Below are 22,900 nucleotides of genomic sequence, written 5' to 3'. Positions count from 1 at the left end.
ACGGTACATAAAGGTTTTACACAGATCGGAATATTATCTTGCAAGTTATAGTAATAAATATCGGCAAGTGTTTTGCGCTACTATTTTTTTGCTCGCAACTGTATGTATGTGCGTGTGTGGCATGTAGCATGTGGCAACTGACATCAAATACTTCCTGTTCAGGAAAATTGGCAAATCTAGGTAAAAAGAAGAAAGACTCGTTGTTAGATTGTTAGTCAATTGTCATTTGTTAGTTGGTCATTATAAAGAAAGAGAGAGAAACGAATAAAGAAAGATTAGAATTCCATTCGACAAATAATTTCCCAAAGAACCCAAAAAGTATGCAACACAATTTTCAAATTTGTTTTGTATAATTTATTTGTTTGGCATATATATTATTATACGCATTTTTGACAGGTCTTTCCCATTTTCTGTTTATTTTTTTTTCGAAAAGGAAAGCCAAGATATATCTATTCATGATTTTAACATGCTACTTACTTACTTGGTGCAAAGTTGTGGAAACATTAAAATGTTGTTGTTAGAGTAAAAGTTTAAGAGTTTTCTTTATAAATTAACCGCTCACACACACATACATATATCTCTCTCATTTGTTTTGTCTTTGATAATAGTTAGTAAAATAGTTTTAAGGGTTTTTCTTTCTGTCATTTTGCATTTATCACTCTACGTTCAATATCATATATTGGTGCGAGAAAAAGTGCATTTTGTATATTGTATAATAAGTTTAAGTTTAAGTTTTTCGAGCCATTTTGTTATTCAAGTAGCCGCCAATCGAATTGTATTCTCTCAATAAAAAAAAAATATTTCATCATTTCATCATTAAATCAGTATTTTTGTTTTTGTTAACACTACAAGTACAAATCGGTTTTGCAAAAAACATTTTGTGGGTTTTAGTTAAAGCATTTCAAGTTGAATTTTAGTTTTCACTTGTGATTCCAGTTGATATTTGTCATCCCCTCACTTTGAATAAGTATTTAAAGATTATACAATAAACAAAAAAAACTCTTGTTAATAATTTTACACACATTTACAATTCTTTTTCGTGTTCATCATCTTTATTTTATAAACAAAAAATGTGATTAACTTAGACAAAACAAAAACATTTTCTGAATGATTAATTGAAAATTAAATCTTTCTCACGCTTTTTTCATTATTTTCCCACACGATTTTCTTCTTTTTCTTGTTTTTTTTTTTTTTTTTTTGAGATAGTTAATTCATACAAATATAGATAGATATATATTTATTTAGCTATATCGATCTATATTTATAGTTTCTTTTTCTTTTTTCGTTTGTGTGTGTATATAATACAATAAAATAAATATTAAACATAAAGGTTATAATAAAATTAAGAAAATTGTTGATTTTCTTTTTGTTTTATTCAAAAGTTTTACTCTGTTTTAATGTGGTTGTTGTTGTTGTAGTTGTTGTTGTTGTTCTCTGTGTGTTTTTGTTTTTCATCTTTCTTTCTTGATTTTATTTACTAGATAATGCTCTTTAGTTTTGCTCAAAAGATTTGCTGTGAGTTGTTGTTTTTTAAATTGTATCTTTGTTTGCTAAAACACTAAACAATCTTGTCGTGTTGTATTGGTTGTAATTTCACTAAACTAATATTTAACATTTCATTTCCATCGAATTCACACAACGCACTTAACAAATTTGTCGTCAGCAAAATATATATATACATATATATATATAAATCATCATATCAAAGAGTCTGCTCAACTGTTTTGCTTCATCTTTCATCTTGTTCAATTATTACAAAATATATAATCGTAATTATTAATTCTTCACCATTAACTTTATATATCCTCATTTTGTTTATCGATTCTGTGGTATTTGCATTTAGGTGGAAATCGCATCATTGAGTAGAGCATTCAGTTCCCGAATGTGCTGGGCCTTCGATCCGGTGGCTGTGGAGGCGCCACAGGCACGTCCAACATAGCTACAACAAAAATGTAGGCAAGGGGAGAGGCAAGAACAAAAGAAAATATTGAAAATTAACATTCGATGTCTGTAGAAAACGCTCCACAAGTTGTGTGAGTAAGTATAAAACATAACAATTATTTCATTTTGTACGTAACGTGCACTAAATATTTCACTAATTCTTTTTGGTTTTAGCACATTTCTTTTTTTTTTGTTTTTGTTTTCTTCTGATTGATGGAAAATGTTCAAATGAATCGAAGGAAGAAAGAGGTTAGAGCAAAAGCGAAAAGTATTAGAATATATGAAACGAAATGAAACGCAAAAACTTCAGTTGAATGAGCCACCAGAAAATCAAGAACAAAAAGAGGACAACAGATTGAAGGAAAAAAAATATATAAATACATCTACACCACCATAAAAAAGAACCCTTTGAAGATGAATCCATAAATCTGTTAAATGAGTGAACAATTGAGAACCCAGATGATTGATCTGATGGTCGCCATAACTTCAAATCAGGAGGATCATCTTAAGAAGAGTACATGTCAAAAGGGGCAGAAAGTCGACTGAAGTATAAGATGATGGCACTTCACTTTGTTGGCTGAATATCAAGATCTTATATGGCAATTTTTCAGATATTTATTTGACAACTATTCAAGCTCATACAGCAAATTGCTTTGAATGAAACGATGATGATATGGGCCTATTTTCTAGATGGCAGTTGGTTTTAGTTTCGAGATTGTATGATTGATTTGCATATAGAAACAAATTTTCGTACAAACAACAATAATTGGAACAATATTCAGAGTTAGTTTTCAGAGTTAGCAGGGATGGCGTCTTGGGGATTCGGGGGCAAGTCACAAATTATAATAAAAAAAAAAAAAAAAATACAAAATATCGGGCAAAATATATATAAATCAAAAATCAAAAACAAGAGACAAAACTTGCGCGTGCGAAAAATAAAAAAAGAAAACACATTTTAGACAGACGACAGATAGAGAGAGAAGGAGTAGAAGTTGAAACGAGTAAAGTGCATTAGTTTATAGATTAAGTTAGGTTAGATGGAGAGATTAGAGTTATATAGAGTAAGTATACGAGAGTAGTTGTTGAGCGGGGGACGATGAGTTAAAAAGAAAAGGAAACATAAACATTCGTTAACATAAAATTAGAATGGCAAAGGATAGTTAAATTGTTTAGAAAAAGAAATAATTGGGTTTCATTTTGTTTGTATTTCTTTTTGTTTGGTAGTTGCTTTTTCTTGCACACAGATTTATATATATACAGTTGCGAACTTAATAATAGCACCACTTGCTGAGGTAATGTGTTCAAAGGATTCCTAGGCTTATTTTAAGGTTCTAGGAACATGTGAATACGTTTTTGAACGTAAAATACTTTCTACTAATGGAAGCAGAAAAAAATTCTACCAAAATCCAACGTTTTCAAAGATTTTTACAAAAACCTTGATATACTCAAAAAATACCCGAAACTAAAAATAGCACCACTTTACAAATATTTACTCAAAATTAAAAAATAGCAGAAAAAAACAAAATTCATTAACAAGTTATGATCAGATATTAAAAATAGTATTAAATAATAAACTTTATACTTTGTTGCATTGCCCTTATTGGCAATAACCGCAGCACATCGTCCTGGTATTGAGTCAACCAGGTCTTGACAGCATTTGACCGTTATTTTTGCCCAGGACTCCTGGATTACTTCCCAACACTTCTCAATTTTTGTTGGTAATGAAACAGCAACTGCTTTTTAATATCAGACCAAAGATTTTCAATGAGATTTTGGTCTGGTGACTGTCCCAGCCACTCAATTAAATTCAGATAATTCGCTGAGCACCACTTCCTGGCTTTCTTACTGGTGTGCTTTGGGCTGATGTCCTGTTGAAAGGGTCATATTAGCTGTATATTATCCTCAGCGTATAGTGGCAACACCGTCTATAAGATATTTACATGAACTTGCTGATCCATAATCGATTTGTGGACTGATATGTGACCGACACCATAATAAGACTAACAGCCCCATACCAATGACACTGATTCTAGACTCTAGGGTGAATTTGGAGTTGAATTCCAGGTTCTGTGGACGCCAGACGTATGGTCTATAGCCTTTTCTACGATATTTTACAATTTTATTTTCATCAGTCCATTGTACGTTCCTCCAGTTTTGGACAAGCCAATTCTCATGATCTTTGACCAACTTAAGGCGATTGGCATTATGTCTAGCGTTCAAAAGTGGAGGCTTTCTTCGACTGGAATCTTTTGAATTGATCTTCCGGAGGTAGTTGCGAACAATTTGGACCCTAGTTTGGGGCTGAAAGTCCTTTTTAAGATCTGTTAGAGCCTTAAAAAGAATCCTTATTGCTCTCTCGCATTAAGGGACCGACTTCTTGCTGCTTCAGTCTTGGCTTTCGTCTGCGAGTTTAAGGCTTCTGTTTCAAATAGATCGGTATTCGGATCACTCTGTTGGAAGTACCAACCAGTTTTCCATCTTCAAGATCCGATTTTTTCTCCAAAACCTGGTTTAGGATGACGTTTCGCTTTTTCCCGGGGCAGTGTTTTCCCCGACCCATTATATCTAAAGGTCTCGGATATTTTGTAGTACTGTTGCTTTTAAAATCGACTTTGAACCAGGGACTATTAAATATGTGTTTTTGCTATGCAATTCTGCGAAATTTAACGGTATTTTGCAAAATACTGCAAGTGGTGCTATTTTTAGTTTCGGGTATTTTTTGAGTATATCAAGGTTTTTGTAAAAATCTTTGAAAACGTTAGATTTTGATAGAATTTTTTTCTGCTTCCATTAGTAGAAAGTATTTTACGTTCAAAAACGTATTCACATGTTCCTAGAACCTTAAAATAAGCCTAGGAATCCTTTGAACACATTACCTCAGCAAGTGGTGCTATTTTTAAGTTCGCAGCTGTATATATATATAAAGAGAGAGATACGAGATTAAGTTTTGAGATAGAGAGATAGAGAGTAAGTAGTAGTAGTTTTTTTTCACATCGCGCATCGATTTTGATTTATGGTTTACCTAATTTTGCGTCCGGTTTTCGATTTGCGTACACCTGGGGCAGCCGCAACGCCAGCGGGCCTATTGAAATCGTTTTTGACATTCTTTAAATCGAAATGCTTGGCGGCATTAAATTTGCCCGAGATGGAAGTAGAGTCGCCACCGATTTGATTCGATTCGTTTAGATTATCTTGTGCTGTGTTGCTGGTGGTAAACATGCGACTTAGCCAGGGTTTCGATTCAGAATTTGAATTGGTTTCATTATTAGTAGTATTATCGGTATTATCGGTAGTAGAAGTAGTAGTAGTTGTATTGGAGTAGGAGGATTGTTCATCGCTTTGGCTGTAACAATATATATATAACACATACACAGAGAGAGAGAGAGAGAGAGAAAGAGAGAGAGAGAGAGAGGAGAGAAAAGAGAGAGAGAAAGGTAGACAAAGAGACAGATAGGATTGGTTTGGTTTGGTTTGGTTTCTTGTTTTGAATATTTTTCATATTTTCGCCAATTATATATGTGTATATACATAATATATCTGTATATATACATATATACACACATCAAATGGATGGGTCTATAGGATCTTTAGGATATCAGGATTACATATATTTTCTTGCTTCTCTTTTTTAAATATTGGTTTGCATATTTGTCATATCAATTAGTAATCAAAATAAAGGGTCAAAACAAACAAAAAAAAGCACGAAACGTAAAAAAGAAAAAAACTGATAAAAAAAACAAAAGTAAAACACAGTGAAACACACTTTAGCCTAAGCCTAACCACACGACAATTTACTCTAAACGGATCGAGTAATTGTTCTTTGCATGTTTCACTGTCTGTTCATCTAGTCAGAAATCAAAAAGATAAAAGATATATATATACATATATATCTATATATATTCCTTGTAGTCAAAAAGCCATGCAAAATAAACAAAAATGAATATGGATAGAGAGATTTGTGTGTGTGTGTGTGTGTGATAAAGTATGAAGCCAATTTGCTGATGTTCTTTGATATAGTATACAAATTTCCTTTTATCGACTGAAATTTTATGAACATGCTTAAAAAACTAACAAAAAAAAAAAAAACTTAAAAAAATATATTTGTATGTCGATGATTATTGAGTGAGAGAAAATGTGAGAGATTGATAAATATAGAGAGAGAGAGAGATAAGTATAGTTTCTAAGAGAGAGCTAAAGCCTAACTACTAAAGAAAGAGAGAAGGAGCATAGGAGACAGAGAAAGAGATTGATTGCAGCTAAATATGATAAGAGTTAGTAACTTAGCTAAAAAAAAATCAATCGATAAAGTGCCAAAAGCAATATGAAAGTCAATGAGAAGTGAAGAGTTCAACTAAAGTTCAATCAAAATGAATTTTGGGTTAAAGCGGCAATTAAATAGTGAATGAAAATATATATTATTACAATCAAGTGAAAAGTATAGAAGAAATGAAAAGAAAGTGCCTCAGAAAGGTGCACAAATTAGAAAGAGATAAACAGAGACAGACACATAGAGAGAGAGAGAGAGAGAAAGAGATTGTTTGTGTGTATGTGAGATAGAAAGAGAGAGAGAGAAAAAAGAGACAGTGTGTGTGGGTCCGACTAACTTCGGCTAAGCCGTCAAGTTTTATATTAATTCAGAATTCCGATATATACATTGAAGATAACTAAAATATTAAACAAAGAGCGGAATCAGCGATTTTTCAATTCTTTTTATCTTGTCAATGATTCTGGGCAAGTATGCTTTTTGGGGGGCAAGAAGGTCAGTCAAGAGGGGTGGGGCATGGTGCTAAGCTAATTGTGGCAATAGATATTGGTCACCTACCTGACGTCGCGACTGTGATTGAGAGCGGTAAGGAAACGAGGCTGAACATAGGTCCAGCAACCTTGATTCTTATGCTCCTCTTGGGCCCAAACAAGTTCGGCATTCTTGTAGAGATTGGCCTGCTCCTTGACCAGGTCGAAGGGGAAGGGCGAGATCTGCATAGAACAAACGTGTTAGCTCGGCCAATCGCATGACAATGTGACTTCATTCAAGACTTACCTGCTCCACACGCACAATGGCAATATCACTCTCCAACTGCTTCTCAGTACGGAGCTTGGTCAGGTCATAGTAGACGCGACCCGTGCAGAATACAACCTTCTTGACGTTGCTGGCATTTTGTCCAGCTGGCCCATTGTCCGGGATGATGCGCTGGAATTCACTGCCCTCGCTCATCTCGCTAAACGGACTCTTGGCCTCGGGGTGACGCAACAGGGATTTGGGTGTGCACAAAATCAGAGGCTTGCGGAACGGCAAGGCAATCTGGCGACGCATTATGTGGAAATAATTGGCTGGCGTTGTGCAATTGGCCACTATCCAATTGATGTCGTGCAACTGTCTGATGGCAAACTCATCGGATTCCGGAGGGAAATAGTCGGGATCGTCGGAGCTCATTTGCAGGAAACGTTCAACACGGCACGAAGAGTGCTCTGGGCCCATGCCCTCCATGCCATGGGGCAGCAACATCACCAGACCCGATTGACGCACCCATTTCGATTGACCGCTCGAGATGAACTGATCGATAATCGATTGGGCCGTGTTGCTGAAATCACCAAATTGTGCCTCCCACAATACCAGAGCATTGGGATTGGTCATCGAGTAGCCATGCTCGAAACCTAGCACAGCATATTCCGACAATGAGCTGTTGGAAACGGAATAGGGAGCCTGATCGGGATACATGTGCTGCAGTGAATTATAGGTGGCCTTATCGACCAGCTGATGATGCAACACATGATGACGATGCGAGAATGTGCCACGCTCGACATCCTGACCCGACAGACGCACATGAATGCCCTCCTTCAACAGAGAACCAAAGGCCATGGCCTCACCCAAGGCCCAATCGGCAATTTTCTCATCCACCATGGTCTTGCGGGCGGCCAAGACACGCAGCAAACCCCTGCAATTGGCAATAGAAGCGATTAATCACATGAAAATGAGTCCCCGATGAAGGTCAACTCACTTGTGGATAACGAATTCCGCCGCATTTGGTGGTGGCGATGAGAAACGGTTGCCAATGTGATTCAGCGTCTCCTCTTTGATGCCAGTAGGTGCCACCTTTAATGGGTCCTTGCCCTCAAAGAAGCCCGACCAGGGTGAGTCCAACCAATCCTTGTACTTGACATGTGTCTCCGTCTTGGCCAGAGCAAAGGCCTCTTCGCAAATATTCTCATACTTGGCTGCCACCGACTTAACCTCCTCGCCCGTGACTGTACCCTCGGCAATCAACTTATCGGCATACAAATCCAAGCAATTCTTATGCTTACGGATCTTCTGGTACATCAAAGGTTGCGTAAACATCGGCTCATCGATCTCATTGTGTCCATTGCGACGATAGCCAACCAAATCGATGACACAATCCTTATGGAAAGTGGCACGCCACTCAGCTGCGACCTTGCACACATGCATCACTGCCTCGGGATCGTCGGCATTCACATGGAAAATGGGGGCATTCACCACACGAGCGACATCTGTGCAGTAGGGTGAGGAGCGCGAGAATCGAGGATCGGTGGTGAAACCAATTTGATTATTGGCCACCACATGAATGGTGCCATGTGTGGTATAATCTGGTAGATCCGACAAATGCATCGTCTCATAGACAACACCCTGACCACAGAAGGCGGCATCACCGTGAATCAATATGGACATTACCTTCTTGCCCTCCTGATCGCCGCGATAGAACTGCTCGGCCCGGGTCTTGCCCTGGACAACAGGGTCGACAGCCTCCAAATGCGAGGGATTGGCAACGACGGCAAGGCGAATATTCTTATTTGTCACACGATTCAGACGTTCAATATATGTACCCAAATGGTATTTGACATCACCAGAACCCTATACAAAAATGGGAAAACATCAGTCTCTATCCTTTATATGCTTTCCATCATATGTGAAACTTACATCATCAGCCGCTTCGAGACCAGCAAATTGGGTAAAGATTTGATTCAAGGGCTTGCGACAGACATTAGCCAATGTATTCAGACGACCACGATGTGGCATACCCATAATAACCGATTCCACACCCAATTCGGTGGACACATCAATGATTTCCTTCAAGGCGGGAATCATAATCTCACAGCCCTCCAAACCGAAACGTTTCTCCGATGAGTACTTCTTGGCCAAGAATGCCTCAAACCCAGTGGCACGTGTCAAACGAGCCAGGATCAAACGTTTCTCCTCTGGTGAGAAATTCAATACGCCCGGAGTCTCAAAACGTTTGCGTATCCAATTGCATTGTTCCAAAGAGTTGATGAACATGAACTCCACACCAATTTTGTTGCAATACACATTCTCCAGACGGTTCAGGATTTCCCTAAAAACAAAAAAAGAAGTGATCAGTAAAAAAATTGTGAATGGATGAACAAACTGTTACTCACTTGAGGGGCAATGAAGCCTCATCACCACCTATAAATGTGGTGCTTGGCAATTTGAACTGACGTTCCATATCCTGTTCGCCTGTTTTTTGTCGTTTTTGTTTGTGTTTTTGGTAGAAAAAAGTTGATATTAGCAAAATTGTTGTTTATCGTATAAAATAGTTTTGTTTTTTTTGTAAGTGTTTTGGTTTAGTTATTGTGTGGGATTAGTTTTTAAAGTTAGGCATTAAATGTTTAGTTTGAAATTCGGAGTGTAATGATCAAGGTTGGTTTTATCTTCTCTATATAGAATTACATAGTTTCAATAGTGTAAACATGCAGATATTTGTTTTGTTTTTTGTTTGTTAAACATGCAGTACGTAAATTACATTCTATATATAATTACAATTGTTTTTTCTTTTCTTTGTTTTTTTTTTTTGTCTTGATGGCATTTTAATGCCTTATAACTCAACTAATTCGACACATTTAAAAAATCAATCAAAGGTAATTAACAATTATGTGTTTTTATTTTGTTGTCGGGTTTTGTTGTTGTTGTTTTTTTTTTTTTAACTAGGCTTTAACATGCAATGGCAAATTGAATTCGTTTTTTGTTGTTTTTGTTTTTTTCCTCACTTGACAAACAATTGAATAATTTTTCTATATACAATTAACTTTTAAGGAAAATGAACACACAAATTTTGGCATATACAATGTATATTTACTTGGTTCTGTAGATATATATATATATGATTATATATATGTAGGATAATATATCATTTTGATAGATTTGTGTAGAAGTAGTAGTAGATCGAGGGGATTTTTTGGTGTTTTTAAATTAATTTTTTGTGGTTTGGATTTTTTTTTTTTTTTGGTATGCATGAAAGATATATAAAAACATCACTAGCACAACATAGAATTCAATAGAGTTTTGTAAAATATTTACAACAAAAGAGAAAAAAGAAATAAAAGTGACAGGAAAATAAGGGAAAAAACTAAAGGACAAAACTTATTTAGATACAGAAAAAAAAAAAAAAATAGTTAACAAAAAAGGAAGAATAAAACTTAAAATGCAAATTCCTTTTCACTAAACACTTTCACTAAAACTTACTTACCAAAACTGAAATTAGCGTAAATGGTTTTCGTCGAGGAGTTGCCAGGCAAATCTGGTGTATTAATTTCAAGTGGATCGAGGTGAGCAATATTATGTCCTCGTATCTAATGTGTTGTGGTCGGGTCAGTATATCATTATCGTTTTTTTTTTAAATTTATTAATTTAGTATGGTACACACACACACACACATATAGACACACACACACACAGAGAGAGAGAGAGAGAGAGAGAAAGAGATATACACGAAAGAAGAAGAATTTGGAATTTTTTTTGTTGTTTGAGAATTGACAATTTGCAGATACATTTGGTTGTTGTTTTGTTTTGGGTTAGGAAGCATTTGTTATATTGATAGAGAGAGAGATATAAAAAGAATGAAAGAAAAAAATAAGAAAAAATAAAGAGTAAGTAAAAATATTAAATCAAATATTTAATTTTAAAAACTATCGATAAGCATAAATAAGAAGCGCAACAATTGAACAGACAAACATTAAAAATGAAACATTGAAAGCTGCAAAACATAAACAGAAACACAGCGAACAAAAACAATGAACAAAGGAAAAACAACAAAAAAAAAAAAAACTATTTATGAGTTGATTGTTTTTGGAAATTTTCTTTGAGACTTTGTTGAGTTTCATTAGCCAAGTTACATACGAAAGGTCAAGTGGAGGATATTTTTTATATATATATATGTATGTATATTAAGTAAATAGTTTGGTAAATGGGTGCCGAAAGAACGCTAAACGCTAAAAGCCAAAGAACACCAAATAGGAAACAAGAAATCAAAAGATGAAACGTTGATAAATATAGATATTACTCTTAGTATTCTAACTAAAAAGGACACAAATGAAAATAATGGTAGGAAACTTACAATTAGTCAAATATTATTGTCAAGAGAAAGAATGTTGAAACTAACTTAAATCTAATCTAGTATATATTGTATATGTATGTAGATATCTGCGATTTCTTCTCGTTTTTTTAGATCCATAAATTATTTTTGATAGCCTCATTAAAACTCCGAATTTCATTACACATTTTGCTTGGTGTTAACAACAGAAAGAAGCGTCTAAATCAAATTTTATCCAAATATTGTGTTTGTGTAAGGATTTTGGATTTTGGTTGGTTGGTTTTGGTGATATTGGTAATTGTGGTTGGTGTTGGTTTTTTTTGTTGGGCGGGAAGGGGAGGTGCAATTGGCAATGGGTGCAAGCGAGATAAGGGTTAGAAATATGCTTTTTCAGTGAGTGACACAGAGAGAAAGAGAGAGAGAGAGAAATTTTACCAAACAAAAACCCAGAATGCTGTCTGAGCACATCTTCATTGGCACGACGGGCAAGGCCATCCTTGCAAACGGTTTTTTCGCGCGTTAAAATTCCAAGCGGATCCAGATCAGATGCCAAATGACCACGTGACTATTATATATACATATATATGTATACATATATATATAAGGGTATTTATGGTACATACAAATAAATTATTGTATATTATATAATGTGTGTAAATGTGTTTTGTTTTTTTAAGTATTGCAAGGTTTCAATATATACCCTGTATCTAAATAGGGTAAGCACCCTGTATATGTTGTCTTTATTGGTTTTCTTCATAAACGTAAACAATTCTCTTTAATTTGGCCAAAATGACTACAACTTACTTTGTTAGAAGTAATTTTCTTGAGATACAGGGTATTTAATAGTCGAGTTTATCCGACTTTAAGTACAACATTTTATTTTAATTGATGATAGACAAGTTATAGTGTTCAAAACTAACTACCAATCAAAGAAATAAAACTCAAACCGTTTTTAGGCAAAGTAAAAAATAAAAGTAAATGTTGCTGGAAAAAGGGGGTGAAGGGAGTAAACAGATCCTACACTTATTTATATATAGACATTTATATATATGCTTGATTGATTGAAATGCATGAATTTACTACTACTTGACTGATTAATGATCAATATCCTCACACAAAACAAACAAAAGTCATGTAAATGAAGTCGAGTGCATGTAACCCACATGAAAAAAAAGAAATAAACTTAAAACTTCTTAACTAAAACCAAAGGATATGTTGGAGAACCCATGAGATTTTATGAGATATAGAGAGAAATACTTTCTGAGGCTACGACTAACTACTTAGTTATATGATTTTCGTTTGTTCTTTCTTTTCATTAATGAAACACACACTTAAAGTGGAGCAGGAGTATGGAAGGAGAGGGAGGCGCAGCTCTAAAGTAAATTCCATAAACAGAAACAATTAACAAATGGAACCTAAATTAAGGAAAAACTAAACAGATAACAGAAAAAAAAGCTCCAACAAATACGCTTTCGGCTGCCGTTGTTGTTGTTGTTGTTTTTGTTGCTGCTGCAATCTCAACTGCTGAGAGAGAATCCAACACAAAATGATCTTACCTGATAGCTACGTATGATGGCCTGGACAGCCAAATGATCGTCAATGGTCTTGGAATCGGGAGCAGCACCCGAAACAGCGCCACCAAAGTTGAATGCCGTCAGGGGCAAAGTATTAGCCTGCACTGGAGCCAAATTGGGTGGGCTGACATAGGTATTGCTGCGGAAATAGGCATCCCAGGACTGAAATATTTACGAAATATTTAGTATTTTGTATACAAGACAGAGAGAGAGAGAGTGACAATTGTGGCTTTGCTTTGTTCAAACCACTTGACATTGGATTTCAATTACAATATAAAAATATATGGAGACAAAATTCTAGTAAATTTTAGACAAGTTAGATCAGTTAGGCCAACAATTGTTTGGCTTAAGAATTACCAACTACTTTCTATATTTCTTAGAGGGCAAAGTTTCCACAATTTCACAGGTTTTGTTCCTCAATTGCACTGCACAAGATTTTTGACTGTTGCTAACACTTTGAATCATCTCAGTTGACTGATTCCAATGACTGCATTCGAATCTTTAGTTTTGGCAAAATCAAATTAATTAAAATTTCTCGGCAACTAATTTAGTTTTCTAAATCTCACTAAATGAATTGAACGTAAGCGAGAAGCACACAATATTCAAAACCTCGACTCGGTTTATTAATCCTTACAGTATGCACTGATGTGGGATCCCTTAGCCAGGCATTGTACATCTCCTCGACATATGATGCAGTGCTGCCATTGGCAAAAGGTTCCGCCGCTGCCGAATTGTAGGTCCTTACAGCTGCAGCTGCAGTGGCTTTGGCCAGCTGACAAGAGAGAGAGAGAGAGAGAAAATCAGTGGTTGGTTCATCATATTGGAGGGCGTAAAGCTTAGAACTTACCCGTTGACTGCTGTTGCTATTAATTAGCCAAGTGGCAAAGTTTTTATGCGCCATGGGCGATAAAGCCAAACTGAAGGCTGTATGTGCTCTATGCATTTTGAGGCTTTACAAAATTGAACTGGAAAATAGCAAATGTTGTGTGTGAAAGGGGGGAAATGCATAATTAACTTTTTTGTATATAAAGATTAAACATTTGTGATGTAACACAACACACACACCGCACACACATCGTTGAGTTAATTAACTACTAGACTGATTACGACTGATTGCCAAGTTGCAGTTATTTCTTCTATATTTTTTTGTTGTTTTATTTTCTTTCGTTTTGTTGACAAACAAGGCACGTAGTTTATATGTATATGTGTTTAAACAAGTGCTTTACCCCTCCTCCTTACTGCCTGCTGTAATACCGATTAGATAGTAGTGTTAGATGTACCCCATGTATTTACCATTCGCCTACGTCATGTGGCCTTGGTTTAAGGTTTAACTGTGTCACTCAACCAAAAAGAGCCGAAAAATTCAACTTAATTGAAAACTTGTTGCCAACTAAAATTGAATTTCATAACTGAAGCAAACTTTAACCAAGAAGAAGGCAGCGGGTAGAGGTAGCGGGGAGGGGCTTGAAGAGGTGTGGAATGAATTTACATATCTTGTCTGAGTAGTGACTAGACGCAACTCGCATATATTCACGTGACTCTAACAGAAACGATCGCTTTGATGACGTCAAATTAGATTCAGTTTGCGTTTTTTGGGGCCTGGTTATTCGAGAATAATTTTTGATTGCTGGCCAAAAAAGAGAGATATATGTATGTACTTCTTGCCTCGCTCCCTACCCCCCACTTGCCACTTGAAAGATGGTGAAATGATGTGTCCCCATGTATTTGCGTTTGCTTTCTGCGCAGTTTTTTTTTTTTTTTTTGTTTTCAAATTCGGTTCATTTTTTTAACGTTAATCATTTATGAATATTTACTTGGTAAATACAACAAAAATGTATTGTTGACTTGGTTGTGGTGGTTTACCAGTTAAACAAGTTGTTGCTTTCGTGTTGAGATAAAAATGAAGTGAATGTCCCCCCCTGCATTCTATATACATAGACATATGGTACATAATTGCTTGATAGTGGATGAGAACAGAGAAACAGGCCTCCCAAATTAAGATCAACTCAACAGACTAAATCAGGCCACAAGTAATACGCAAAAACCTCGAAAAATGAAAAAAAAAACTTGATCTATTCATGATTAGCTCACAATTTTGTCGAGCTAGACGACGACGACGACAATCATTGATAAGAAGGCGCGTGGGGAATCATTATCACAGGAAAGACGGGGCGTGGCTGGTCTGTATTGGGTTGGGCTTTGGTGTAGATTTGGGTTTTAACAAAGTAAACTATGACTACGGTCAGGTCACATGCTCTTATCAGGCTCCAAGCTCGATCACTCGACCATCCGACAGTGTCTTTTGAATATGCCCCCCTAAAATACCATCGATCATCTAATCAAAAAAAGCGTTTTTGAAACCGGTTTGAAGGGGAGAAAGTGCATTTTGTTATGAGCGATTACAACACGATTGATCCGATCCATTCACTATGAATTCCTCCACACAATGTGAAGGCTAATTGAATTTAGTTCATTGGCTGACGGCGACCTTTTGGTTGCTTCTCTCTTGGCCCCATAATTTGTTCTCTTTTCGTTTTCACTGAGTGCATTTTGTGTGCTCTTATTTATTTATTTTATTTTCTATTGCCCGCATCTTTTTTTCTCGTTTTATTATTATTATTTTTCTTTGCAATTATTTTGTGTTTGTTTCTTTTTTTTTTTTTTTTGATTCAGTTTGCGTTTTTGTCGCCCCTTTTTGGTTACGAAAACACTCGAAGGAGGTTACATAAGTTTTGTTGGGAAAAATTGAACAAATTATATATCAAGAGCAGCAGCAGGCATGCCTGATAGGCAGAAGATCATCTGTGATATTAACTCGTCTCTTCTATGCTGATGAATGCTAATTGAAATTAAATATAATTAATAGATTCTATCAACTTTGAAGAGCGTGTGACTTGAGAATTGCATTTGCCGATTTTAATCATTTTTTCTATATGACTTAATACTCTTGTTATGTATTCAAATCTAGCTGATCTACATTATATATACATTTCAGAGATTGCTCCAAAAAAAAAAAAAGGAAAAATAAAACAAATACGAAAATACGAAAAAATTAGAATGGAAACCAACCGAATATATATATGTGGTATATATATATATGTACTCGTCGTCGTTACGTATCTGACAGATACGAGACTGCAAACGTTTGTTCGTGTTCGAGTGCTACGCGTCGACTGAATTTTGTCGGTGGGAAATCGAAAAGAAAGAGACTGACTACTGCCCCGCAGAGCTGCCGCAGAGAGTGAAATATGAAAAAAAAAAAAACAATACCAAGAGAAAAAAAGCACATAAAAATTTTTTTAGAAATCGAATTGTGTTTTGGTAGATACCGATACTGAGAGATAGACAACGAGCAGGAGACTCATGCTACTACTCTATATAACATATATACGTCAGCGTGAGTCGAAGGTGAGGGGCGGGAAGGGGAGGCGAGGAAACGAGGCAACAGCAGCAGCAGCATATGATGAGCGGAAAGTGCGATAAAAAGCCGGAGCACATGACAACGCAAATTGTTTTTTTCGTTTCGTTTTTGGTATCTTTTGAGGGAAAAAGGGGTATGTATGGCCTGAAAACTCAACCAGCTGATAAGAATCGGTCATAGGTAGAGCTAGTTCTAGACTTATCTCTATATGTACCCAGTTCCTTCTTGCTTCTTCTTTTATCGAATTGCCCGTTCAGAGAACGCCGAAGCTGGGGAGGGGGCGGGGCGGTGTGTGTGTTTTGTGTATTTATAGTCGAAATATATTTTGTTTACAATTAAGTCAAAGTCCGACGTACAAAAGGCAAATAAAAAATGTTCATGCCAGCGATCGGTTAGAGATCGGCTGGCTACCTTTTGCCTTCAGATATTAGCCGCCCCCCTCACACACACACACATACACAGAGTTAAATGTGAGGGAGCAAAGAGAATGCATTAATTCTTGTGTTCCTGGGTTAGGGAATCCTGCTCCTCCAAGTGAACTCGATTAAACATATCGACATTTTAGCAAGCGAAATTATCGCTTCTGCCATTAGGCATTTCTTAATTTTCTCCGATAGGCCTAATATAAATATTTAAGTATTTATAATGCCAACTAATTCGATTTGATTGGTATGGGCCTAATCAATAAAATACAAAAATTTCAAGTTCAAACACGCGCCCAGAAGTGAAAATCCACAGTTAATATTTTATCAGCTTTTTTTTCTATTCTGCTTTCGCTCGCAGGGCCGGATTTGGACACTATGCTGACCTGGGCGCACCTTGAACCATGTCAGCCCCTTTTGTTTTTTTAATATTTTTAAATGTAACTGAAACCTGTTAACTATTATTATAGTGAATGTATTTTAAGACAGTTATTAGAGAGAGAGACAAAAGGTTTTAACTCATTTGGGCATTTGCCCCAATTGCCCTCATATTGTAAATCCAAGGCTGTTGTCTTATTTATATTCAGGTGCAAGGGGAGTTTGTTCCACCCAAAACCACGACTATGTTACACCCTATAACATTATATTCATGACGAAGTGTGGAATCGTAAACTTTACTTTTAAGTTTAGTAAACTTTTCCTGGCCAATGAGACTTCTTTGTGGATCTCTGATGGTCTCTCATGGTTAATTGCATTTGCAAAGACGAGCCCCTCTTCCCATTATCATGCAAAACAACTTAAACTTGAAAAAAAATGCAGTTGCCGTTGAGTAAGTTGGTCGTGGTCGTGCTCTTGGTCAAGCAGCAAATGGGGGAAACACGTGTGTTCATTGAAGCGTTGCAAGACGACGCCACGAGAGACGTTGAGACGCGACCGGCACAGTTCAGAGTTGTGAGGGGATCCCCTCTTCACCATCACCATCGCCATTCATCTCTCGCTCACTCACTCACTCACTCTCTCTGCCTCATTCGACAACTTGTTTTCATTTATTGCAGATATACTGCCATGCTGCCTGATAATGAATATAACTATGATCATTATGAAGATGACGATGAATCATGACCCACAGAGAACGAAGCAGACGGTGGTAAAAAAAAAAAACCAGAAAAAAAAAACACGCGGCACTGGCCGTCGACTGTGTTGATTACTGGGGGAACTTAGATTATTGCGTCATCAATGCATTTTGCCATTTTTACATATGTTTATAACTAATATTCACTGTGTCACGTTGACGATGTTCAAATTGGAGGATAAATTTCACTTTTCATTTTAACTGTTGTGTTGCGTCGTTGCGGTTTTTTCTTGCTTGACAATCGTCGTATCCGCCTCCGTCTTAGGCGCAAGCGCATCTCATATTATTTATCATCATCATGGGCATCGTTCATCACCATCATGACCTAAGACGCCCACCTGCATATTATACATTTTCATTATATAAGAGCAAATTTTATCATACAGCAAAACACATGGCCAGGACTAGGGGATGATGATGATGATGATGCACCGTCCCTGATAAGGTTTTTATCTTTTTAAACTTGTTGGCATTTCCTATTGGATTCCCATTACAGAGTTTGTATTCCAAGAATTTGACCTGAATTTTTCAGTGGAAAACGAGTTTTGTGGAACAACAACCGGAAAACACTAAAAACATTAATGAGTTTGTTTCTCAACTTCACTTGGTCACCATTTTGATATGCTGCTAATAATATTAATGGATTTTTTTACCGCACTCTTAATTAATTAATCATTTACTTAACATATTTAAATTATTTACTTTTTCTGCAGCCGAAGACACTACGATAGTGCTGGAAATAACATCGATGTTACATCGACAGTATCGATAGTTTTATCCATCGATTGTAATAACATCGAGTGGCGATAACCTCGATAGTTTTCCAACACTGACGGGGCCCAATCTAAATTTTAGTGTGACCTTGTCTTTCATGTTAACTCTAGATGTATAATTTCGATAAATTGATCGATAAGCGAGTATTTGGACGCGAAATTCAAATTACAAATTCTGGGACACCTATATCGGAAAATTAGAACTGTGAACGTTTTGTGTTTTGTTTTCATTTTCTGACTAAATCTCTATCCCAAGCCTCTATATTTCACAGTGACACCTTTTATTTTTCTAAAAGTTGATCCCAATTTCCACAGTTCAAACGCTAAATTTCTCATCAAGAGATGCTCAAACTCGGTTCAGCGATCGTAAATCGGGCGCTATATCGCCATATGGGAGCAGCTGGTATTACCAGTGAGCTGGTGATAGCCCATCCGGCAGCAATATTGGAGATTAAGGACAAGGACCAGTCCAAGCAAACACCGAATGCCGATCCAGAAATTCAAATGAATGGCGAATTGCTCTTAAATCATGCCATTCTTCAATCACACCGCAAACCACTTGAAGTCCCCACTGTAGTAGCTGGTGAGGAGTTCTTTACCATGGACATGCAAAAGGTATGCTGTCCGCATGAAATTTCCGAGCATATTGCACGTGTCTTTTATGCGAATCGTTGTCAAATCGAAAAAGCCATCAAATCGGCGCTTGAAGCCCAAGGAAATTGGGGTACGGTGCCCGCTGAAGAACGTCTGGCAATTTGGCGTAAAGCGGCCAGTATTATAGAATCCGATTCAATGGAATTGAAAGCTCATTTAATATTATCTCTAGGCAAAACCGAGTCAGATGCCTCCAATGATGTGTCCCGTTTGCTTAATACGCTGAGATCAAATGCCGATTATCTAGAACATTTGTCTCAACTGCGTTTTGATATTACGGGCGACGTCAATATTTTTCCAAGCTTCCATTTGCGTCCCCTAGATGGTTTTGTGGCTGCCATGGCTTCATTTGAGTCGGTGGCGTTGTCAACAGGATTGGCTCTCAGCCCGGTTCTAATGGGCAACGCTGTCCTGTGGAATCCGGCATTGGAAGTAGCATCGTCAAGTTATTTGGTGTACAAGGCTTTCCGTAAGGCTGGCTTGCCCAAGGGTGTGCTTAATTTTGTACCATCCAACGAGCGTTTGTTCGTGGACACAATCACGGATGCTATTCACTTTGCTGGCCTCAACTATCACGGCACGGCTGAGGGCTATTGTCGTATCCACAAACTGGTTGGCGACAAAATGAATCGTTATATATGCTTTCCCCGCCTGGCGGCTGAATGTCAAGGGAAGAATTTCCATTTCGTGCACTCCAGCGCCAAATTGGATGTCGTCTGCTCGGCCACAATGGATGCTGCCTTTAATTTTGCTGGTCAATATACCAATTCACTTTCCCGTCTCTTTGTCCCCTCTTCCCTGTGGCCGGAGCTAAAGGAGCGTCTTTGCCATGCCATCGCAGAGCTGAAAGTGGGCAATCCCACGGCCAAGGATACAAAAATGGGCCCTGTTGTCAATCGTGTGGCATTTGAACGTCTTGAGAAATTAATTAATCGCTCCAAACTCACCCATACTATCGAAATTATATGCGGTGGCAATTGTGATCGCAGCGTAGGTAATTTCGTAACACCAATCCTGGCCGTAGCTCAAGATCCCCTTGATCCGTTACTAAGCGAACCCATTGGAGGGCCCATTCTTCCAGTTTTTGTCTATGCTGATGATGCCCTAACCGATGCCCTCCAACTGGTGGCCCATCAATCGAAATACGCTCTCTCCGGTTCCATATTTGCCTCACGCGACGAAATCATTTCCCACTGTCTGAAGCACTTGCGCATGTCGGCCAGCAATCTGTATGTGAATGAACGTTGCACAGGGCATCCCGATGGCATTCCACCATTTGGTGGGAATCGTTTGTCGGGCACAAATGACAAATCTGGTTCTGCCTATTTCCTTATGCGTTGGAGTTCACCCATGCTGGTCGAAGAGACTCTCGATAATCCCATGAGTGTGCCACTTTCCATCGAGAAACGTACCTAGAGAGAAAACAACAAGTTCATTATGTTATTGTTTTTTTACAGACACACAAAAAATTTCAAGTAATAGTGACGGACACAAGGAACACAGAAGTTATTCTAAAGTTTTCTCTTCCTTTTTTCTTTTGTTTTGTGTTTTTAACCATTAATTATTCCAAATTTTTTGCATAATAAAGTTAAGTAAAAATTAATCTGATAGACATTGATTAGATTCGTTATAAGCATTCAACAGGAATTTTTATTACACATATGCCAGAGTGTTATATATAGAATAATATATATATATATATATGTATATATATAAGTACCTTATGCAATGTCTTAATTTTTGTGTTTTTGTAGCTTTATAAACCAAGTGCACGCAAAACAAATTGTAAATAGGAATGAATGGTTTATCAATGAATTTGAGAACAATTTACAAAACTTAGGACTAGGTTTATTCGATGTGTCTTTTTTTTTTTTTCGTTTTAGGAATAAATTTCGGAACACAATTAAGTAATTTTAATTAATAATACATAAGAATAGGAATAATAACTTTCTCTCTTTCTCAAAAACTCTTTTTTTCTTTTTTAGATATGTGTTTAAGGCCATTATTTTTGTGGGAAATGTATGGGAGGGGATGGAGGATGAGGTGGAGGTGGTGGAGGAGGCCTGCCAATAATATATTTTATCAATATCGTTGTCTTGAGCATTTTCGTCGTCAGTATTTTGTGTTTATATGTATGTATTTTGAAGGTAACGCGTTCCTAAGGTCACTAAAGGTGCTAAATATGCTTGAGAGTATATAAATCTAAAGGGATTTTCCAACAAGGAATTCACATATATACATATATCCGTATATATGTATGCAAAGTCTTTCAGTTTGTATATTATTTAATGTATGTATAAAGCAGTCTTGCCGGTCCCGAGGTCAAGTCATTCATTGTGGCAACTTCCAGTTCGAAATTCACTACAATTGTGCTGCCAATCCTGAAGCAGAGATATTATCACCAGCTCCAGCTGTCTTTCTGGCCACACGGCATACCAAAACTGGTGCAACGCATATCTCAACTTCGATGCGTTGGAAGTCTTCGCCATATTGGATATACTCCTGCCAGCAGGGTACAGGATTAGCAGCATTTATACGCATACGTGGTGCCTGATCCTGGGTTGAGGTGGCAAAACTATCATCCAGCACTTGCAACACAGATTCGGGATTGATCTAAATTTGAATTGGGAAGCGAGTTGAGTACAGATCAACATATTCTGTATGGGAGTACTTACAAATTGAGATTTGCATACATAACGATGGGCAGTCAATGCCGCCTTGGCTGCTGCTGCTTTTGTATTCTTCCATTTCGATCTGGTAATGGTCAGTATAGCCTGATAGGCCAATGTATGGACATGAATGCGTGAAATCCGACGACGCTTGGCATCTCGTATATGTTCATGTTCATAGTCTTCCAACAGACTAATGAATACTTGTCGCATTTTATCCAGGGTCATGGCAATACGTGGATTCCAATCGGTGGCCATGGTGATGCGTCCGTAGGACAGAACTTGCTGCAAGTTGGACAACTCTTGTTCATTCATGCCCAGAGAATCGACATAGGGGAGCACGAGTTGTTGTAGTTGTTGCAACAATTGCAATTCCACATACGAGGCCATTTCGAAGTGATGCAATGTGTCTTTCGGTTGACTTATCAATTGCCATTTCACTTGCTGAAGACGAGCCTCCCGTTCCCCGGGTTGAAATGTAAACATATCCATCATTTGCAAGCCACTGACCACCAGCAATTGAGGATGATATTCTTTAAGGGCATCGGTCAACTGTTCGACAGATCTTAAATGGGGATTATTCTTATCGTTGTGCAGTATATAGCGATTGGCACGTGGCGCCCGATAAGGGCCCCAACCATCGCCAGCTTTGTATTCGAGTATCAGATGTATATCATCATCGGGTATCTCATGACCAGCCAAATGTATCTCTTTGGGCAGCAAGGGTCGTAATCTGTTAAAGAAATGAAATATCCTTTAATGTCTAGGCGAATTATTCATTGTGGACTTACTTTTTGGACATGTGCGCTCCGAGCAATACATCGGCTCCCTCCATAAAGAAGCGTACAGCCATAAGGGGGGCATTTCCGCCCATATACCAATGTATGCGCTCCTTGCCCATAATCTTGGCGTACTCCACCAATTGCTGGAACAACGTTCTATTGGCCATCATGCGTCTAATGGAATATCAACA

At 37.3% G+C, this 22,900-nt stretch overlaps 3 protein-coding genes across 9 annotated transcripts in view; 1 reads left to right on the top strand and 2 right to left on the bottom strand.

The window, feature by feature from the left end:
• Positions 1–1,030: 1,030 nt before the first annotated feature.
• Ogdh (oxoglutarate dehydrogenase Nc73EF) lies at positions 1,031–18,610 on the bottom strand. 6 transcript variants are annotated; one of them, XM_068293161.1, is made up of 12 exons: positions 18,534–18,610; positions 13,704–13,821; positions 13,491–13,628; positions 12,839–13,018; positions 11,718–11,847; positions 9,352–9,430; positions 8,876–9,287; positions 7,941–8,809; positions 6,983–7,877; positions 6,764–6,918; positions 4,964–5,284; positions 1,031–1,939 (listed from the first exon to the last, which is right to left on the bottom strand). In XM_068293161.1, the coding sequence occupies exons 2-12, from the start codon at positions 13,797–13,799 to the stop codon at positions 1,840–1,842; spliced, it is 3,375 nt and encodes a 1,124-aa protein (XP_068149262.1). In that variant the 5' UTR covers positions 13,800–13,821; positions 18,534–18,610; the 3' UTR covers positions 1,031–1,839. The 6 variants fall into 6 exon arrangements, with proteins under 6 accessions (XP_068149262.1, XP_068149261.1, XP_068149264.1 ...); XM_068293160.1 differs by lacking the exon at positions 18,534–18,610 and adding an exon at positions 15,926–16,025; XM_068293163.1 differs by lacking the exon at positions 18,534–18,610 and adding an exon at positions 15,926–16,025 and having other exon boundaries at positions 4,964–5,146.
• A 224-nt stretch (positions 18,611–18,834) lies between these two features.
• LOC137579258 (delta-1-pyrroline-5-carboxylate dehydrogenase, mitochondrial) lies at positions 18,835–20,861 on the top strand. Its single transcript, XM_068292968.1, has one exon. It carries the CDS (start codon positions 18,947–18,949, stop codon positions 20,672–20,674), a length of 1,728 nt encoding a protein of 575 aa, XP_068149069.1. The 5' UTR covers positions 18,835–18,946; the 3' UTR covers positions 20,675–20,861.
• A 223-nt stretch (positions 20,862–21,084) lies between these two features.
• Positions 21,085–22,900, bottom strand: part of LOC137579259 (ADP-dependent glucokinase) — an 84,647-nt gene continuing 82,831 nt past the window's right edge. For both annotated transcript variants that reach the window (XM_068292970.1, XM_068292969.1), the window contains 3 exons: positions 22,719–22,883; positions 21,934–22,660; positions 21,085–21,871 (listed from right to left, as the gene is read on the bottom strand). In XM_068292970.1, coding sequence (XP_068149071.1) covers positions 21,620–21,871; positions 21,934–22,660; positions 22,719–22,883 — 1,144 coding nt within the window. In that variant the 3' untranslated portion in view covers positions 21,085–21,619. The remainder of the gene's footprint in view (positions 21,872–21,933; positions 22,661–22,718; positions 22,884–22,900) is intronic.

This window comes from Drosophila tropicalis, unplaced genomic scaffold (assembly GCF_018151085.1).
Source record: "Drosophila tropicalis isolate 14030-0801.00 unplaced genomic scaffold, ASM1815108v1 contig_694, whole genome shotgun sequence".
NCBI lineage: Eukaryota > Metazoa > Arthropoda > Insecta > Diptera > Drosophilidae > Drosophila > Drosophila tropicalis.
The sequence above is the reverse complement of the archived record's forward strand: the minus strand, read 5'-3'. Positions and strand labels throughout refer to the sequence as shown.

Bases quoted from the DNA above. Each gene is read 5' to 3' on its own strand.
- Ogdh (XM_068293161.1), bottom strand. From the start codon at position 13,799: ATGCATAGAGCACATACAGCCTTCAGTTTGGCTTTATCGCCCATGGCG. The intron at 13,629-13,703 runs GTAAGTTCTAAG...CTCTCTTGTCAG, and splicing joins ATAGCAACAGCAGTCAACGG to CTGGCCAAAGCCACTGCAGC. The intron at 9,288-9,351 runs GTGAGTAACAGT...TTTTGTTTTTAG, and splicing joins GAGGCTTCATTGCCCCTCAA to GGAAATCCTGAACCGTCTGG.
- LOC137579258 (XM_068292968.1), top strand. From the start codon at position 18,947: ATGCTCAAACTCGGTTCAGCGATCGTAAATCGGGCGCTATATCGCCAT.